General features: G+C 44.6%; 1 protein-coding gene across 2 annotated transcripts in view; it reads right to left on the reverse strand.

Moving 5' to 3' along the window:
- Positions 1-19,072, reverse strand: part of LOC135385531 (uncharacterized) — a 126,223-nt gene that overhangs the window by 77,536 nt on the left and 29,615 nt on the right. For both annotated transcript variants that reach the window (XM_064614892.1, XM_064614893.1), the window contains exon 3: positions 15,331-15,660. In XM_064614892.1, coding sequence (XP_064470962.1) covers positions 15,331-15,660 — 330 coding nt within the window. The remainder of the gene's footprint in view (positions 1-15,330; positions 15,661-19,072) is intronic.

The following is a 19,072-nucleotide window of genomic DNA, read 5'->3' on the forward strand; positions in this document are numbered from 1 at the left end:
GCTTTCGGCCGGCCCTGGCTGCCATTGACTTCTACTGGTTTTCATACCTGGCGCCCGTTATTCCAAAATAACTAAGACATTTTTGATAGGCGAAATACATATTTATTGATGCAACGTATAAACTCAAATGTTTGACTCATATATTCACCGTGCGTACAGGACATTTCGTTCCTGGAATAGACAGTAACCAAACCAAGTTCGAACTTGCAAAGCACACGTACAGTGTACCTCTGGAGGCGAGCGAAGTCCACGAGTGCGTGCGTTTCACAGATGAGCATCTTCTTCTCATATCTGGCGATGCGCCGTAGGTCACACAGTCACGGGAAATACTTTTATCGTACGAACACTCTCTTCTTAGTCACTGTATTTGAAAATGCGACAGCGCTTGAAAGTGTTCCTCAGGCGTCAGCTCACCAAGCATTCCAGTTCCGACCCGGCAAGAAAGTCCGTAGGTTGACACTTTATCGGAGATCAGTACATGGCCAGAGTCACTATAGCTCACGAACAAATCCGCGCGTACACTTCCTCTTTGGTCGTTGTGGTCAACCGACATCGGCGAGCCGCGGAGACGCAGCGACCTTGCTTGGAGCCAGTGTTGCCAGGTCACTTTGGCGGAAATTCAGGAGGTCGGCGTCAGAAAATTCAGTAGAATTCAGTAGATGTACTAAAAACAGCGGCAAACGCTCCACGGCGGCCTAAATAGTGTGCCGTATGATAAACACGAACTATCACGATATATAAGCATATAATAAGTAAAATATACTTGTAATTTGGTGTACACATTAAAGACGCGTTTGCACACCGTCATTCGATCACGTACTCTCGCTCATACATATTGGCAGTTAAGTTATAGCAGTTCTTGTCTCCTATCATTCGCTTCGTGTGCAGCCTGTGCAGCAGTCCAGTGGTACTTCCTGTCGAAAGCTGTTCATGACACACCTAAGGTTCAATGGTTCACCTAAGATAATATCTGTTCCAAGCACGCGCTCGAATGCGGCAAGCAGAGGAGGTTTACAACGAAACTTCCTAACGACGGAAACATAAGCTCATCGGAACTTGACTTCATGTTTGCTATGTTACCGGGTGTCGTGTGGAATATGCATACTTCTGCAATGTATTTGCTATAAATTGCTTTATTTAGGCAGCTGCTCGCTTTTTTAAAGGCGACTGCATGCAGATGCCACATGACGCGTATACCCCTCACTATGTCAAAAGTACATGATTTTCTCGCTCGTACGCGGACTACGATGCAACCAGACAGTGCCAGCAAACGTGAATTAGAGTTTGCTATGTAAAACCACGCTTCAGGCAAAAAATTCAGTAGATTTAAGCGCGTTTTGATCTTTTTTCAGTATTTTAGTAGACCGACTCGAAGTTCTGTAGGTCTACTGAAATTTCAGTAGACCTGGCAACACTGCTTGGAGCTGCCCGCCTGGCCGACTGCCCAGACTGCCCGCGAAAAGTGAGCTGTCAGATATTTCGAAACTTTATCAACCAATCCAGGAGCGCGCATCCTCCTTTGGCCAATGGGCATCCGTCATGATGCCTGACGATGTAATACCACGTGACTGTGACGTGATTTTATTTTTCTACTGCCGCAAATGCGGAGAGCTGTGGAGGCCTGGCGTAGCCTCACTGATTGACGGAAGCAATCCAGGAACGGGAAAATAGTGTATAGCAGCGTTAACGTAGTAATGGCTACGGCTGTTTTCAGCTATGGTTTCAGCTATGGTTCCATTCTTTTCAACCTGAAGAGCAGAAGACGCGGGATGCGCATGCGCCCAGCGATCGCGTAAAAATGGCGGATTGCACACGCTCCCCACAGAAATAAAGGCTGGGTATGTAAACTGTCACGTCCGACCTTACATACCCAACCCGCGTCGATGTTTCAAATGCCAGAGATTTGGCCACCATTCCCAAGTGTACCTGGACACCTGATATGACCCAAGTGCGCGGGCGACGGTAATGACCATACACCAGAGTCGTGTAAAAGTGATTTCCATTGTGTGAACTGCGAAGGCAACGCTGGAAGGCAACGCTGGACCAGAGAGAAAAGCACGGAGGTCGCGGTAGAGGCAAGTCGAAGGAGAAACAGAGGCTTCCCCCGCCAAGGGTCACACCCCCTTAACGCACAATGTGCAGAGTCCCTTTGCTCTTTCCAATTTCCATTCTGATTATGGGACAGGTATTCCTTCAGTGGAACTGTCAAGGCCTCTACAGTAACATTGATGATGTACACAATCTTTTTGAAAAGTACACAGCTGTCTGTTTCTACAAGAAACATACCTACACAAAGAAAACTTAAACCCTTTCCGCCGACGTAATATTTTCAGGAAGGACCGCACAGACAGCGCACGTGCATCTGGTGGTGTGGCTGTAGTCCTTCCACAGTGCATACCTGCAAAACGCTTTCCACTCGTTACAGACTTGGAGGTAGTAGCAGTCGAAGTGTGCCTCGACAGGACTTTCACGGTATGTTCACTGTACCTGCCCCCATCAGTGGTAATAGAGCAAAGAGATTTCGAAGACTTGTGCAATCAATTCCCCCAGCCGTTTATGATTTTAGGCGACCTGAATGCCCACAATCCTTTGTGGGGAAGTTCAAAAGTAGATGCACGGGGGAAAATGTTGGAAAGAGTCCTTCTTTCGGGGTCACTCTGTCTTGTGAATACTGGGTTACCTACCTATGTGAACTCCGCAACACAAAAGTTTTCTTCCATAGACATTTCACTATGCAGCCCATCAATTTTACAGTTTCTTGACTGGACAGTTGAACAGAATCCTCTGGGGAGTGATCACTTCCCCGTAGTGCTAAAATATCGTACTCTAGTCAACACTCTGAGAACACGCCCTCCCAGATGGAAATTTCAACTAGCCGACTGGAATCAGTTCTCTGAAAAATGTGACCTCTCTGTGATTCCCATTGATACAGTGACGATCGAGGAAGCTAACAATCTTCTTAGCAACATCATCCTTCATGCAGCAATACGATTTATTCCCCAGACTTCTGGTCGTCTCCCAAAGCGACCTAAACCCTGGTGGAATAATGAATGCGAGGAAACTCGCAAACTTCAAAATCGTGCGTGGGGTACATTTCGGAGGTACCCCACAACACAAAATCTCTTACTGTTTAAAAAGGCAAGAGCAAAGGCCAAATGGACGCGAAAACAAGCTAAGCTGTCCTCTTGGCGCAACTTTGTTTCTTCTCTGTCCTGTAGTACCCCATTCAAAGTGGTGTGGGACAGACTCCGCAAAATCATAGGGGAACATCTCAGTCGTTCAGTTCCTCTTTTAGAAGTCAATGGCCATGCATGCCAAAGCCTAGAAGGACAGGCTAATGTCCTCGGTGAATACTTCGAAAGCATTTCAAGTTCTTCCCACTACACAAGTGAATTTATTAAAACTAAACAAAGAGCTGAAAAACAAAAACTTCCAATACATGATGGTGATGGTTCTGTGTATACCAACCATTCATCATGGTAGAACTTTCACGCTCGTTATTAGCTGCGAAAGCAACCACTCCAGGCCCAGATCGAGTTACATACTCCATGCTCGACCACCTGCCTGACTTATAAAAAAAATGTTTACTCAAGTTTTTCAACCATGTTTTGATACAGGGCATATTACCATCTGCATGGAAAATTGCCACTGTGATACCCGTCCTAAAATCAGGCAAGGAAGCTTCAAATCCAGCCAGTTACCGTCCTATTGCTCTTACGAGCTGCATAGGGAAAACCTTTGAGCGAATGGTAAACAACCGACTGATTCACCTCCTAGAAATAAATACATGTACATCTGAATTCCAGTGCGGATTTCGAATGGGGTGTTCCACAGTGGATCACCTCATTCGTCTAGAAACAACTATTCTTGAAGCTTTTGTCCGAAGGCAACATTGTTTGTCAGTTTTCTTTGATATGGAAAAAGCATATGACACCGCATAGCGATACGGTATCCTGCAGGACCTCTATTCCATTGGTGTAAGGGGTCGCCTTTTTAAATGCATCGCCGATTTCCTTCAGGACAGAGCATTTAGAGTTCATCTGGGAACTACTTCATCCCGTTCATTTGTGCAGGAGAATGGTGTCCCGCAGGGATCCGTTCTCAGTGTCACATTATTCTTGGTTAAGATTAACTCTATAGCCAGTGTCATTCCACCTTCCATATAATACTCGTTGTATGTGGATGACATCCAAATATCATGTTGTTCGGCAAGCTTGTCAAGATGTGAACGACAGATGCAGCTGTGTATAAATAAAATGGCCAAATGGTGTTCACTGAACGGTTTTAAATTCTCTGCTGAGAAAATAATCTTAGTGTATTGGCATCAAATGGAAGGCCGGCCATAGGGGCCGGCTTCCTGTAGCATCTCAAACAATCTGTGTCCACTTTGTGAGGATGAGAGGAGCATTTCCACCAACACTCTTAAAACTTAATGAGCAAGATATACTTGTAAAATCGGAGAGCAAATTTCTTTGTGTCATATTCGACTCTCAGCTCTCCTTCAAGTCTCATATTCAAAACTTGAAGGTGAAGTGCCTCAACTCAATAAATTTAGTGAAAATTCTCTCTCACAGATCCTGGGGTGCTGACCAGCAAACACTCCGCCGTGTGTATACATCTTGCATTCGCTCAAAGATAGATTATGGGTCCGTCGTCTTTGGATCCGCCCGTCAGTCTGTGTTGATATTCTTAGATACTATTCATCACCAGGGACTCAGGCTCGTTCTCGGTGCTTTCCGAAGCTCACCGGTCGAAAGCCTGTACGTCGAACCTCATGAATGTTCCTTAAAAAGACGTCGATTTTACCTTGCAGCATCATACGCACTGAGAATAAGAACTTTTCCGCAACATCCAGCACTCACTTGTGTCAGAAGTACATGGTTTAAGCAACTCTTTATAAACAGACCCTCGATAGTGCCTCCTCTTTCTATGCGCATTGAGGGGGATGTTTTGGATCACGAATTTTCTTGCTATAATGCCCTAGTTTTGGAGTGTGGTAAAAGGCTCCCACCTTGGGAACCACCTCCAAGGTCCGATACTACATTGACACAGTACAGGAAACAGGAAACTGCTACATCAACACTACAACAGGAATTCGAACACTTGAAAGAAAGTTTTGGAAACCATGTTGAAATTTATACTGATGGGTCAAAGTCTAGCGCAGATGTGACTTTGCCATGATTTCTGGAACATGCACAAGGTCACATCGTATAAAAAATATAGCTTCCATTTTTACTGCAGAGGTGTATGCCATTATCCTGGCACTGAACTACATTCTTCAAGGCTGCATAAAATCAGCCATCATATACAATGATTCTTTGAGCTCCATTAATGCTATTTGTGGCAGACAGAAACAAAAGAATTTCCTTGTTCAACGCGCGCAGTTCTTGGCCAGCACTGCACGGAAGAGGGGCTATTCTGTTATCTTGTGCTGGGTGCCGAGCCACACTGGTATATTGAGTAATGAATTAGCAGACGAGGCTGCTGCAGCTGCAACTTCCAGTGACATTACCCCATTCGAAATTCCTATCAAAGATATCAGGGGAGCACTCAAGAAATCGCTTTACACTAAATGGCAGAGCTTCTGGGATACGCAGACATGCAACAAACTCCACTTGATCAAACCTAACATTCAGAATCATGGAGAGTACCTGGAAAATCGTCTGTGTAGTCTGTTACAATCAAGATTAAGGATAGGTCATACGTACATTACACACAAGTTTTTACTTCACAGAGAGGAGCCGCCTCAATGCACGCATTGTGGTGAGCTTCTTTCTGTTCTGCACATACCCATCACATGCGCAGTAAACAAATGTGCAGTAAGCATAAAATAAACACGAAGTAAGTAATACTGCGCCCTTCCCGTGCTGTAATCACCTGTTCTAGAAAGAAAAGGCGGCCTTGAGCGCAAGCGGAAGCTAGCAGAGTTTCGGTTCCGGAGTTGCCAACAGCCGGCCGTGGTTATGAGCTAAAGCTAATTACGCGGAATGCGACTTTGACGCTCGCTGCATCACAAGAAACAATGCTGCTGAAACAACTGATCAGACATCCTTGACTAGAACGTTAGAACATGTAGAATTAGAGGAAGCTCCGACGGAGTAATGGAACGATCGAAAGACTGGTTTGACCCTGGGGATGGCAATCCTAGCGGTCCCTCATTTGTGGGACTGCCGCCACAGCCGAAAAATATTCGCCTCTGCCGGAAGAGCCTCGTAAGCGCACAAAGAAACATACCGCCTCAAGTACATTCTGTCGTCGTTAAAGGCATGGGGCCCTAACACCATAGAAATCATCAGGATGATTTCTCCTTATGATTTCTATGCCTGACACTCTTACGTCCAACTTTCGGGTGCGACGACTTGTACACCCTTTCTCTTTACACAATTAATACGCATTGAAACGACAACATATGAAAAGGGGAATGTCACTGGAATAGCGAAGACAGCAGAAAGATTACATATTGCTAATTGGAATGATTTACGGGCTTGGCGCCCCAGGGGAAGGGATGGTACCTCACAGCACAAGCTCGCCGAGAATTCTTTGGGGCTCTGACTTTCTTTCTTTTTAATGTAATGGCTTGCTTCCTGCAGATGTGAAGTACAGTTTTGAAGCCAGTGGAAGGAAGCTTCCCATGCCGCAGGATCGTGGTGAATATTGTTCTTCAATGTACACCGGCAATACCCACTATTCCCACTGTCGTTGTCATGTCAGCATTTCTTAATTTGTAATAAGGTGTTTGGTGTTGGCTGGTCGACTTGCGAATCTTGCTGCATTTTATCTGGAGTTTTGTTTCCCGAATTGTGTTTGTGGTTCGGGCACAAGTCATGCGCGCTTCCAAGGTGCCACACAAGACATTCTGCCATATCTGGCGTATCTTTCCACAAGTGAGTGTCATTATTCACTAACATTCCCTAACACCTTTAGCGGAGACATAGAAATAGTCAAATCATTATTTCTATTCATAGGCGACGGGAATTGTTGAGGTGCCATAGGTCTTACTTCCGTCAATATTGCAGGTTTCCCTACCATGACCCCATACTTTCGAGACAGTGGCTTCAAAGCGGATCTGAGCAGTCTTTTCACCCTTCTACAGACTCAAAGAATATGTTCCAAACACGTCGAGCCCTCATGCTTTTACTGTAGCCACAACAAGAAATGGCTGAAGCCCCAGGTGCTATCCCCACTATTTTCTTAGAAAGAAAATTAGAAAGAGACTTACGTACTGCAATGAACCACTAGGGTCCGCAAGAGTCTTGAGCAGGCCATCCGTGTACTTCAAATAATGGTGATTCCATTTCAACTCAGGCAGGGTGGTCCGGACACTATCACCGATTTCCCTTGAAAAAATGTATGTTGTATCGCAATACGCATACACGGAGGAGCAACAAATATTTTGGCTCTATGTGTTATGGTCCGCCCGAAAAAAAATTCCCAAAGAAATTGACTCGGCGACGGAACTTTCTGACGGAACGACTTTGACATTTTATTCCTCCATCGGACGGTCCCAAACTATAGATTTTTTTGCACAATATGTCAGGTACAACGACTTTCAGCGTGCGCAAACAGCACAGGTCGAAGCGTGCTCTTTAAGTTGATGTCAAATTTACATGCCTGTACCTTGCCCACTTTCGTCAAGGCGATGTAGAGTACAGCTATGTTTTCAAAAATAGGTTTTTTTGGACTGTCGTTTCTCAAAATCCCCACCTCCAATTTCCTTCATATTTTGTAGTCATATAGCCCATGCTATGACCTACATGTGTTCGCAAAACGGAAGGTTCCCTCTCAACACAACTCGGGATAGCCCGCAACGCAACAAACATGGCGTGCGGAGCACACGATGTACACAGCCACCGGGAGAACTACGCCACAGAGTTAACGGGATTATTGGCGTATGTTACTGTCGACGTCTCCAGCTTCGAATTACAGAGCTCAGGATGCAGATCTACCGCAAATCCCATCCTAGCAATATATTTTGAGTCGTTCTGAATCGTTTTTCCCACAGTTGAATCTCAATGCCGTTCATGTGAGGATCAGCGACGTTCTGAGTCGATGGCTTGTCTTTCCGACATGAATTCCAATACAGTATGGATTGCGTGTACTGTGCTGACTGTGCGGTGCTATGGTAGCCATCTCAAGCCAAAATATCGAAAGAACTACACTTTTGTTATCAGAAACAAGTTGGGAATGCCGTGCTGAATGATGCCTTGAACCGTGATCCCATCAAAATGTAATAATCGCGTGCAATAAAACAGAACTGTACACTTTTTAAGCGTCTAGTCGTCAAGAAATGGTTTATTTATACAAAAAAAAATTCAGAAAAACGATAATACAGATCACGAAGCTTGTGAGGTATAACCCGGCTGGACGACGCCGTTCATGTTTCTTTTGAGAAGGTTCTCTTGTTGTTCCTTGGAAACTCTGGACAGTTGACAGTTGGACAATCTTGAAAGTGACGCGTCCATCTCCTTCCACGTTTTTCGTTCACAAGACTGAATTCCAACAGCGGTTCGCGCTGTCTTCCATTCTTCCTTCTTTGAGACACGGTATGTTTCTAGGGAACTTGTTTCTAATAACAAAAGCGTCGTTCTTTTGATTTTTTGGCTTAAGGTGGAGGGATGACGCCGAAATAAATCATGTAAAAATAAAACGTTCAAAAATAAATCTCTTAAATATCAAATTTGCAAAATAAACTCTTCAATATAAATCATGAGAAAATCCACGCTGTCGAAATAAACTCCGAAAAATAAACTTTGAAGAATAAACGCTTCGAAATAAATCTTTTAACATCAATCGTCCCTGATTGGTGGACAGCCGACGCCTCTACGTCCGCCGCGGAAAATAGCACCCCACTCGCGCTTGGATACACTTGGGGCTAGACAGGGTTATAACTGTGAACGAGGATTTCGGTACACCGGAAGTAGGCTGTCTGTCTGTATGTGATCCGTGACCAGTTTTGCCAACTTAGTAGGGGGGAGGGGGGCTGGTATCATTCAGAATGACGGATGCCCGGGAGCGTATTATTCGGTGAAGTTCTGTTTTAGCAGTGCAAGTAACGCGCGACATCGGTGTAATATAGTCTAATATAGAGCCGACTATCAGGAGAGTTTGGCCATTCTTTGGTATGTTTTCTCATTTTGCGTTTCTCTTTTTCGTGTGCGTGCGCGCTTTCTTGGCCTTTCTTTTACCAGTGCGAATGACCGTCGCCGCGCAATCCGTCCACACCGCTCAGCTGGCTCAAGGATCATGAGCATACCTGGGTAAATTACTTCTAAAATGTAATTAAATTACATTACAATTACTACGAAAAAGTAATGACGTTACAATGCCATTACTTTACCATTATTGGCATACATGTTCTCGAGTTTGTGGAAGGCACAAGGGACACACAAGTTGACGAAACTTGCCTTCCCCGGAACTCGAGGCAAAAAATGTATGCTTACAATGTATCAACAGTTAGCTTGTACTCTTCAATTTGTCTCTTCTACATGCCATGCTAGTGTGCCCACGTATGACGTGTCGTTCCACAATGTAGAGACCAAGGAGACACAATGTACCACGACAACAGGAAGATTGTCAGAAGGATGGGGCCCGCAAACAATGGTTCTCCAGGGCTACAAACCGTTGACCTAACAACGTTTGTTTGTGGGTGCCCTGCCTAAGGCAACTGGCTCGTCGAAGGGAATTGACGTTCCACGTGCCGATTGAGTGCGTCACCGTTCATAGTGCCGTTGGAATTCTTTTCACTCGCCAGTCCCCCAACTCTCTTTCTGGCAAGTGCCAACACAGAACACACACTCGATTCTTTTGTAAAAAGTAATGAGTAATGTCATTAAAATTACAGCCCAAATGCAATTAAGTTGCATTACAAATTACCTAATATCAAATGTAATGCATTATATTACAAATTACCAGAAAAAGTAATTCATTTCTGTAATTTTATTACAGTAATGCTATTACTACCCAGGTATGATCAAGTGTGCGTGTCCTGTATTCATACGCGCATCGTCGTCATCACTTGCTGGATATTTCGAAATCCTAAGTTGTTATGTAATTGATAACAATACAAACATGAGTAAGAAACATCATAATAGCATGTTTCGCCGAAAAGAACATCGTGTCGGCCATACTGCTATCACGACTATGATACGGAGCGTTACCTTCCTAAGCCTAACCATGATTTATTTTAACGGCGTTTATTTTGAGAACGTGCATTTTTAAACGATTTATTTCAGAAAATGGATTTCGAAGGGGGGAATTTTAAGCGTGGATTCTTTGATGTTTTATTTTAAAAGATTTATTTCGGCGTACAGCCAAGGTGGATACCATAGCACCGCACAGTCAGCACAGTTACACGCGATCCATACTGTACTTGGCGTTCATATCGAAAACACAAGCCACCGACTCAGAACGTCGCTGAACATCACGTGAACGGCATTGAGATCCGACTGTGGGAAAAACGAGTCAGAAAGACTCAAAATATATTGCTTAGATAGGATTTGCGGTAGGTCTGCATCCTGAGCTCTGTCATTCAAAGACGGAGACGTCGGAAATAGCAGACGCCCATAATCCTGTTAACTCTCCTGCGTTGTTCTCCCGGTCGCGGTGTACACCGTGTGCTCCGCACTCAACGTTTGTTGCGGGCTATCCCGAGTTGTGCTGAGAGGGATCCTTCCGTTTTGCGAACACATGTAGGCTATAGCCTGGGCTATATAACTACAAAACATGAAGGAAATCGGAGGTGGGGTTTTTGAGAAACGAGAGTAAAAAAAAAAACATTTTTGAAAACAAAGCTGTACTCTACACCGCCTTGACAAACGTGGGCAAGGTACAGGCATGTAAATTTGAAATCAATTTAAAGAGCATGCTTCGACCTACACAGCGGTACCTCATATATATCGGTGGCGTATACCGGGTGTTTCAGTTAAATCCCCGGGCTAAATAATTCACGAACGGGTGCACCAATCCACGAGCTTTCTTTTTTACAAGTATCTGTCCGATACCACCTACAAGCTGCACACCCTGTGAATTAGTGGGAGGCGCTCATTATTAAAATAGAAATGCAAATGAGTTAAGTAAAAAAGCGTAACTTCTAAAGCAGGCGCTGTCGGCATTAAAATGGGTACTACCCCTTTTGGGACCTTCAGTGGACACCTTTTAGAGAAAAATCTGCCACCGAAGCGGGTCATTTGTTGCAGTAATTAATTGGTTTCGGTTTACGTATTTTTTTCGCAAAAGGGCGTATTTTATTGGTGTAATTCATTGGTGTAAGGACGTAATTCATTGATGGATAAGGGAGTGAAAGAGCGTCCTTTTGTGCTTCGCAGCGACAAGCCCCGACAAAAATACGTAAACCGAAACCAATTAATTACTGCAACAAATGACCCGCTTCGGTGGCAGATTTTTCTCTAAAAGGTGTCCACTGAAGGTCCCAAAAGGGGTAGTACCCATTTTAATGCCGACAGCGCCCTGCTTTAGAAGTTACGCTTTTTTACTTAACTCATTTGCATTTCTATTTTAATAATGAGCGCCTCCCACTAATTCACACGGTGTGCAGCTTGTAGGTGGTATCGGACAGATACTTGTAAAAAAGAAAGCTCGTGGATTGGTGCACCCGTTCGCGAATTATTTAGCCCGGAAATTTAACTGAAACACCCGGTATAGCAGGAGTACAGCGTAAAGACAAATATGAGCAAAATGTGAATTTTGTTGCAACTTTGGCGATTTTTAATTAAAGATCAAAATAGAATTGACCGGTGCTGTTTGCGCACGCTGAAGGTCGTTGTATCTGACATACTGTGCAAAAAAAGAAAATCGATAGTTTGGGAGCGTCCGATGGAGAGGCATAAAATGTCAAAGTCGTTCCGTCAGAAAGCTCCGTCGCCAAGTCAATTTCTTTGGGAATCTTTTTCGGGCGGACCACAGCACATAGAGCCAAAATATTTGTTGCTTCTGTGTGTATGCGGGTTGCAGTACAACATATATTTTTAAAACTAAATCGGTGATGGTGTCCGGACCACCCTGCCTGAGTTGAGATGGAATCACCCATAAATACCTGAATCGGTACTTTCAGTATGGGAACAGGTTAGAAAGCAGGATAAATGCATGTTGGGGTATAACTAATTCTATTCTCTGCAAAAAGCGACATTATCCAAGGCTGACCTAACATATTCATGAGTGTCACCTCACATATCGTTCGGAGCGTGTATCTTATTTCTGCATCGTTTCCGTTCACCAGTTACTCTTCAGTCCCTAGCACAGCAACCTAGCAGTGAGGTTACTTATCTGCACATTCCTCCAGGGCAGTGACACAAATTTGGTTTGCACAATCCATTTCTATAAGGTAAGTGCGTGACGCAATTAAGTGGCCCATTTCAAAAATGAGTTTAGCATAATTGTAATCACAACTATGTTCTGAATCAACGTTTCGAGTTACGTCTCATATGTGATTCCTATGTCACCCATGCTATCCTAATGTGCTTCCATACGGCCCCATATGTGTACTATTGCTCTCACATACAAAGTCGTATGGAACCCATATTGCTGCCAGAGCACTTCGTATGGGTGAAAGGTATGTGGTATACGGTCCCATATCACTTCATACAAGGCCCACATAAGTATCATGTTGACTCCATATGACTCCGTACGGTACCCATAAGAATGTCATATTGCCTGCATATGACTTTATACGTGGCGCGTATGTAGTAATATCGGACCCATACGACTCTGTACGGGAACCATACAAACTGATATAGGAACCAAATGAGTCTCATACAGGATTTTTCAATACTGGACAATTTTTAATTCAGGGATTTTTTCAGTCCAACTTTGAAAATTGCCAAGCGAACCTCACTTTTTTTACAGAAATATACGCACGAATAACCGCAGACCGAACAAAAACTATGCACGGTATAGCAGCAGAAATAGTCGAGAAAAAATAGTAAAAGTGTTGTTTTAGCCCCGCCTAATTGATTGTCGCCGAAAAGCGTGCGCGGAAGGTGGCCGGGAGAGCAGAAAGTTTTCCCGACGCTTGTTTTATCTTTCTTTCCCCCGCTTTGGTCTTGATGCTGGTGACGATCGCCTTATCACAAAGAAAGCAAAACAATGGCGGGGAGACTTCCTCCTCTAGCTGCACATTTCACGCGCGCTTTTTTGCGACAATAAAGCAGGCAGGGCTAAAGTAGCACTTCTACAATTTTTTGCGAGTATTTCTGTCGCTACACTCTGCATAGTTCATGTTGGGTATGCGGTTATCCGTGAAAGAACTTCATATTCATATAAAAAAAGTGAGATTGGCATGGAAATTTTCAAAGTTCGTTTAAAAGTAAACTAATATTGTTCAAAGCCTCCCTAAATGGCGGCAAAAAATTCCAGAAGATAATTTCCGAAAGTCTCACAATCATCCGGCGAGAACGTCGCCAGTTATAACTTTTTACCACTTTAGGTGAAACACCCTGTATAAATGCCAGTACGCGGGCCATCCGATGGATATGTCGTCGGCTGTGCGACTTTCGCCCTTTCAATTTTTCTCTTCTTCGTTTTCTTTTTCTTCTTCTTCTTCTCACCTTTTTATGCAGTGCATTACAAAAGCAAACTATCTTAGCTTAACTAAGCATGCGTCGGTGCGTGCCATTCTGCAGGATATCTCCCAACATGCGTTTGTGAACTTATATAACCCCCTTACAAAGTAAGGGGCCAGCCATCCTCATGCTGGTCAGAATGAAAAGAATATATACCAAGCTGGTTTTCTTTCTGCGTTCGAAATAAGAGGTAAAAACAACCATACTGGTACCGTATTTAAGAATCGCCAATGGGTCGAACTCTCTGTTTACATTTGCTCTCGCTCGTGCTCTGCCTTTGTTCCACAGACACTTCACTCTAACGGCGACATGGTAGCACGGCGGTGGTCAGTGAAGACAGGATAGCGCACCTTTCCCATATAGATCTCGGGGTCGGAATCGCACCATTCCAATCCAACTACCTTGAAGCGTCGTTTGCTGCTTATCGTGTATTCGCGTCTCCTGACCGGTAATCAATAATTTCAATGGCTTAAGTGACTTAAGCCAAGGTAGCTGGCTTGGTTGACTGCTGTATTTCCGGCGAGATTCTGCGAACAACCCGGTGGGTTGGCCAACCATCGCGACATGAGCTACGTGCTGGGACAGTCAACCCAAACCGGTAATTCAGGGTGATACCCCTGTCGTAACCACTACTTATCTTGTCTCTCATATCTCGCAAAATCTTGAACGACCGTTGACGTCCTCCTGTCCACTACGAGCACTATACCACACAAACCGTAGTGTATTTTGCGTTAACCGGTGTTACGCTCGTGGTTGTACGAGCACGGCCGACGCTAACCACAAACAGCATTCCGCAAGCCGATCACAGAACAGACGCCTTCCCCTAAAGGGTTTATTCACCGACGTCACTTCGCCGCGATACTGTACGTCCCTCGAAGTTATGTTCCCGCCTTCATTCGCTGCCGTATGCTTTCTGGATGACTATTAACGTGAAAAAACATGGCATCTGCTTCGATATGCTACAAGTCACACAGTACAACAACATTCAAACACCAAATAGGTGAGTGCGTTATGGGCAACGGCTCGGATGGGACCTACAATATAGCGGCCGATGTCAGCACATCTGCCTGCTAGCGACAGTGGCGGTGTCCTGCGGATGAGGTCATGTGAATAAACCATCGTATTCTGTCTCACCCGCTCGCCTGTCGGTCAGTCGGTCGCCAAGGCTACCAAGGTCCCTCTAATCGCTCCCTGATTTGTCCCGCCCGCGCCAGAGCGCGCACTGATTGGTCTTGTGCGGTTGATGTCTCCAGAGAAGGAATCCCGGAATACCCTCAATATGCGTCGTCTGCTTTTACGATTTGTCACATCAAACTGCACAGGAACAACGCCACCAATTCGTGTCGGATTTTAGATGTTATTATCAGTGATGAACGCGGAGTAAAATGGCACTATACACGTAGTTTCGGAATCCACCGGGAGGGATGTTATAGTCCCTTTAACACGTCTTTTTTTTTTTTTCGCGTAAACTGGCGCCAATGCTCAATGTGACATGACAAACGGACGCACACATGACAACGTGACAAAACATGCACCATGACAAAAAATGCGACAAAAACTCGAAAGCTGAGTTCCCTTCTTTTCTTTTTTCTTGTGATCTCTTCATGATCCGTTTAGCATGATTTGAATGTAGATTGAAACGATTGTCAGTTTTAAACCAAACATATTCGAAACATGATTGAGCGTCTACATATTGCACTCTTCCGCGTCCATACGATATTAAACAGCCAAGTGAAGTGTATTGTTCACTTACGTTTGTAGGCAGTGTGCAGACTGACGGCTTTCGCCTTTCCAACCTTGTAATGCCCGGTGTATATATTTTTGTAAGGTCTCAAAATGATAGTGTAGTTTGTCGATGACAGTAAGTCCTTGACGATGTAATCTTGCAGTAGTGGACCTTCCAGCTTCTCGGTCAGAAAATCACCGCCTGGTCTTAGAATCAGAGTCTCAGAATCAGGTCTTAGAGTCAGAAGAAAGCCATCCGGTGTGTATAGTCCATATTGCTCAGTGTTCCACACTACACGAGCCCATGTGTCCTGAACATCCCGCACATAAACTTCGTCAATTCGGTCCATGCTTTGTTCTGCAAATTAAATAGGGATTATATTACTGGTTGTAGAAGTCGAAGAAATATGCAGAACACTGCTCATAGATTTTTCACTTTCGTTGAACATTTCTTTGCACCTTCTAACAACACAACATTGAAATAAGGCACTAAGAGTAGAAGGCGCTGAAATCTTGCAATATCCTAATGGGGCCAAAGCATTGTACTTAGACAGCGTACCACGGGGAAGAGGGAATGAGTGGTGGCTCCAGCTTCGGATAACGATTTCTGATGCAAGCAAAGCGGAAACTTGCACACACATCGATATTTTGCCACGCCATAAGCGGGACTCCTGGTTTTCTGGGCATTATTTCGTTCTTTTCCTTCTTTCTTTTTTTTTTTTTTTTTTTTCATATTGGCAGGGTTTCTCCGTCGTTTATTGCTTTTGCAACCGAGTTCGCATCCGAAATTCGGAGAAAAAACTACAACAGAGAAACGTTGTATACAGAAAAAGAATAAGAAGCTGTTATGACACGATAACTCATGGCTTTTCGTCGAGAGACTACTATGATCACGAGTGACGCCACAGTGGTCGATCTATGGATTAATTTTTCACACCTGAGGGTTGTTTAACGGCCGCCGAAAGCTCAAACTTACATCTGTGTGGCAGAAGTTCAACAGAGTTTCGATACCAGGAAATGGCTGAAATGACCTAAAAAGGCCCTCATGTCGGTTACTGTCACTGAATATATATGCCCTATTGAGTGATTCCAATATCGATGTGCGACTACCTCAGGATTGTGGAGGGAATTGTGGAGGGAATGCAGAAAGTAAGATCGAGTTCACTAGTATTACTTGAATGATTCAGGCATCGTTATGTGTAAGATTGGTGCACAACGCATTCGGGACCAGAGAGTGGTCCTCCCTGTCTCTGGAACTGCTAACTCGTGGCAGTCACGATACATAAGGTAAGCGAACCCCTTCAAAGAGTCATCAGGGTATTGGGTTTTCTTGGTTACCTCTGGGTTATTCGAACGCCCAAGAGCAGAGTTTATTTGGATAAATCAGAATAATTTTAAACTTTACCGGTGTATGTTCTTCAGGTGTCTCCAGATAAATCCGAAAACTGTGAACTTTACCTATGAGTCACATTGGGATCGGTAACATTATATGTAAGAATGAATGTAAGAAAGGATGAGCTTAGGGACACGAGTCTCAATGCCTCCAAGTATAATGGCTGCCACCATCCAAGATACTCTCCCAGACCAAGCCACCACCTGCGGACTGCGATGCCCATCGTAGAACGTATTCCATTTTGGATACCTCTAGCAAGTCCGGTCTTGGTTACGAAGGGATTGTTTTCTACTTGGCGAGGAGTACTTCCTACACCTCCTACTGGTATGACTGGCGCGCAAATGCTACAGAGGGACAACGTGAAAGTATATATCGCCATCGGCACCAACACCATACATGGAAAGTCGTGATCGTGCACGATTAATGCGCTTGTGTATGCTATGGGAAGCGAGGCCGAGGACGTTCTTATGTCGATGCGTTTGACAAAATATCGAACGACTGCCACAAGCTGACGACTGTCTTCGACAAGTACTTACTTTCAACGAGGAACGTGGTATACGAGAACGTCGGGTTCAGCCTAAGCTGTCAGTTGGAACACAAAGCAGTCGAAGGATTCGTGAGGCAACTCCACCAGCTGGCTGAGGCCTGTGATTTCGTCTTACTCAAGGATACACAGACAGTGACTTAGTGTCTCATGCCGGGTCTGCGAGACGGGCGTTTTAAGGAACGCTTGCAACTTGACTCGGAACTTACATTGGAGAAGCTGCACAGCAGGGTCAGTTAAAAGCTAAAGATGTGGAAGGACGACTGAGCTTTCTCAGCGAAAATGAACCAACGTGTGAACTTTCACCGGTGACACTACCTTCGGTGCTGTATTGCATGCAAAACCAGCGACACTGAAGGAAAGGCGAGCTCAAGTAATACGGCTGATGTCAACTAATCAAGGCAATATGAGCAACTGCAGCGAGATAACAAATTCGGATCCCCGCAAGTGGTATGAATCCAATCAGTTTCGCTCGAGGACACAGTGCCCGGCACAAGTGAAGGAATGCAACGTCTGAAAAAAGGCAGACCATTCCAGTTTGGTCTGCATGTCATGGGAAAGCTCAGCAGAGAGAGGGACAGCAGGTTTGGGACGTAACGAACTTGCAGACGACGGACCGTTTCGAAGAACTACTTATAAGCCCACTTGCACTAAAATGTTGTTGCTTACGTGTAAGGACAAAGTCGAATATGTGGTTCATTACGCGTTGCTCGCACCCTGCTGTAGATTTGTTATGAGGGTGAAAAATATTCATTGAATTCTAAAATGTTGCCAGGTGCCATTCTTTCAACGGTACATCGATGACAATGTTGCTCGACGTGGTGCTTCGGGCATGACGTTCGAAAAAAAATTCTACCAATTGCTAAATAATGCCGTCTCGACAGAACGCTGTTAAATCAACTTAATATGTCGGATATTTGAGTGGCCTTCGATGAGGAGACGGTGAGTCGCCTCGGAATTCGGGCGCAATGGGCTAGATTCGAAATTTTGTCTGCCAGCTGCGCATGTACGAAATGCGCAAAACAAAAGTGCGACTTGATTTTCCCCTCGAAACTGGCTTTACGATTTTAGAATTGAATAAATTAGCCATGTATCCCTTACACTACGAAAACATATTGAGCAAGTTCACTTGTCCAGTGATTATTTATTACTTTGACACGGCTTCTCTGATCCTCGGCCTGCGCTGCAAGCACTATGAAGATCGGTTACGCGCGATCGCTGACGACCACTTCGATTTGTCTTCCTTCGATCGCAATCATCCACTGTACAGCGAAAAGAATCGCGGTGGGCTCGACTCCTGCAAAAGTGAAACTGGTAGCATACCTATAGAGGAAGTAATATGTTTGAAAGCTCAAATGTCCTCTATCAAATGAGTTGGAGAGAAACCAAGTTTTATGAGCTGAAGGTGTCAAAAAGAAGACTGCGCGCAAGCACCTCCTCCATGATATGTACCGCGATTCATCCACAGCAGCGTATGGCATGAGCAGGTGTCAATAGTGGGGGCGAAATGTGCACGTACACAATTAGAGATGTGAAAAGAAGGCTGATGGCGTACGACAATAAGCGATACCTCTTCGTTGACTTTGACTCCTGTCCTTACGGAAGCTGCGAATATGGGAAGTTTAAATTGATGGTGTGAATAGTGATAATATTATTTCCTGCTTCAGAAGATGTGGAGGAAGAGAACTGACACTTCTTTCATATGCTGTTCTCTCGTGTGGCTTGTCACTGTACCACGTGCGCAGAGGGAGACGCAGGAATGCCCAGGTAATTACACGAAGAACACTATGAATGTCTGCAGATCCGTTTAGTGTGCCTGAAAGTGTCCGGAAG

The sequence above is a fragment of the Ornithodoros turicata genome, chromosome 2 (assembly GCF_037126465.1).
Source record: "Ornithodoros turicata isolate Travis chromosome 2, ASM3712646v1, whole genome shotgun sequence".
In the NCBI taxonomy this organism is placed as follows: Eukaryota; Metazoa; Arthropoda; class Arachnida; order Ixodida; family Argasidae; genus Ornithodoros; species Ornithodoros turicata.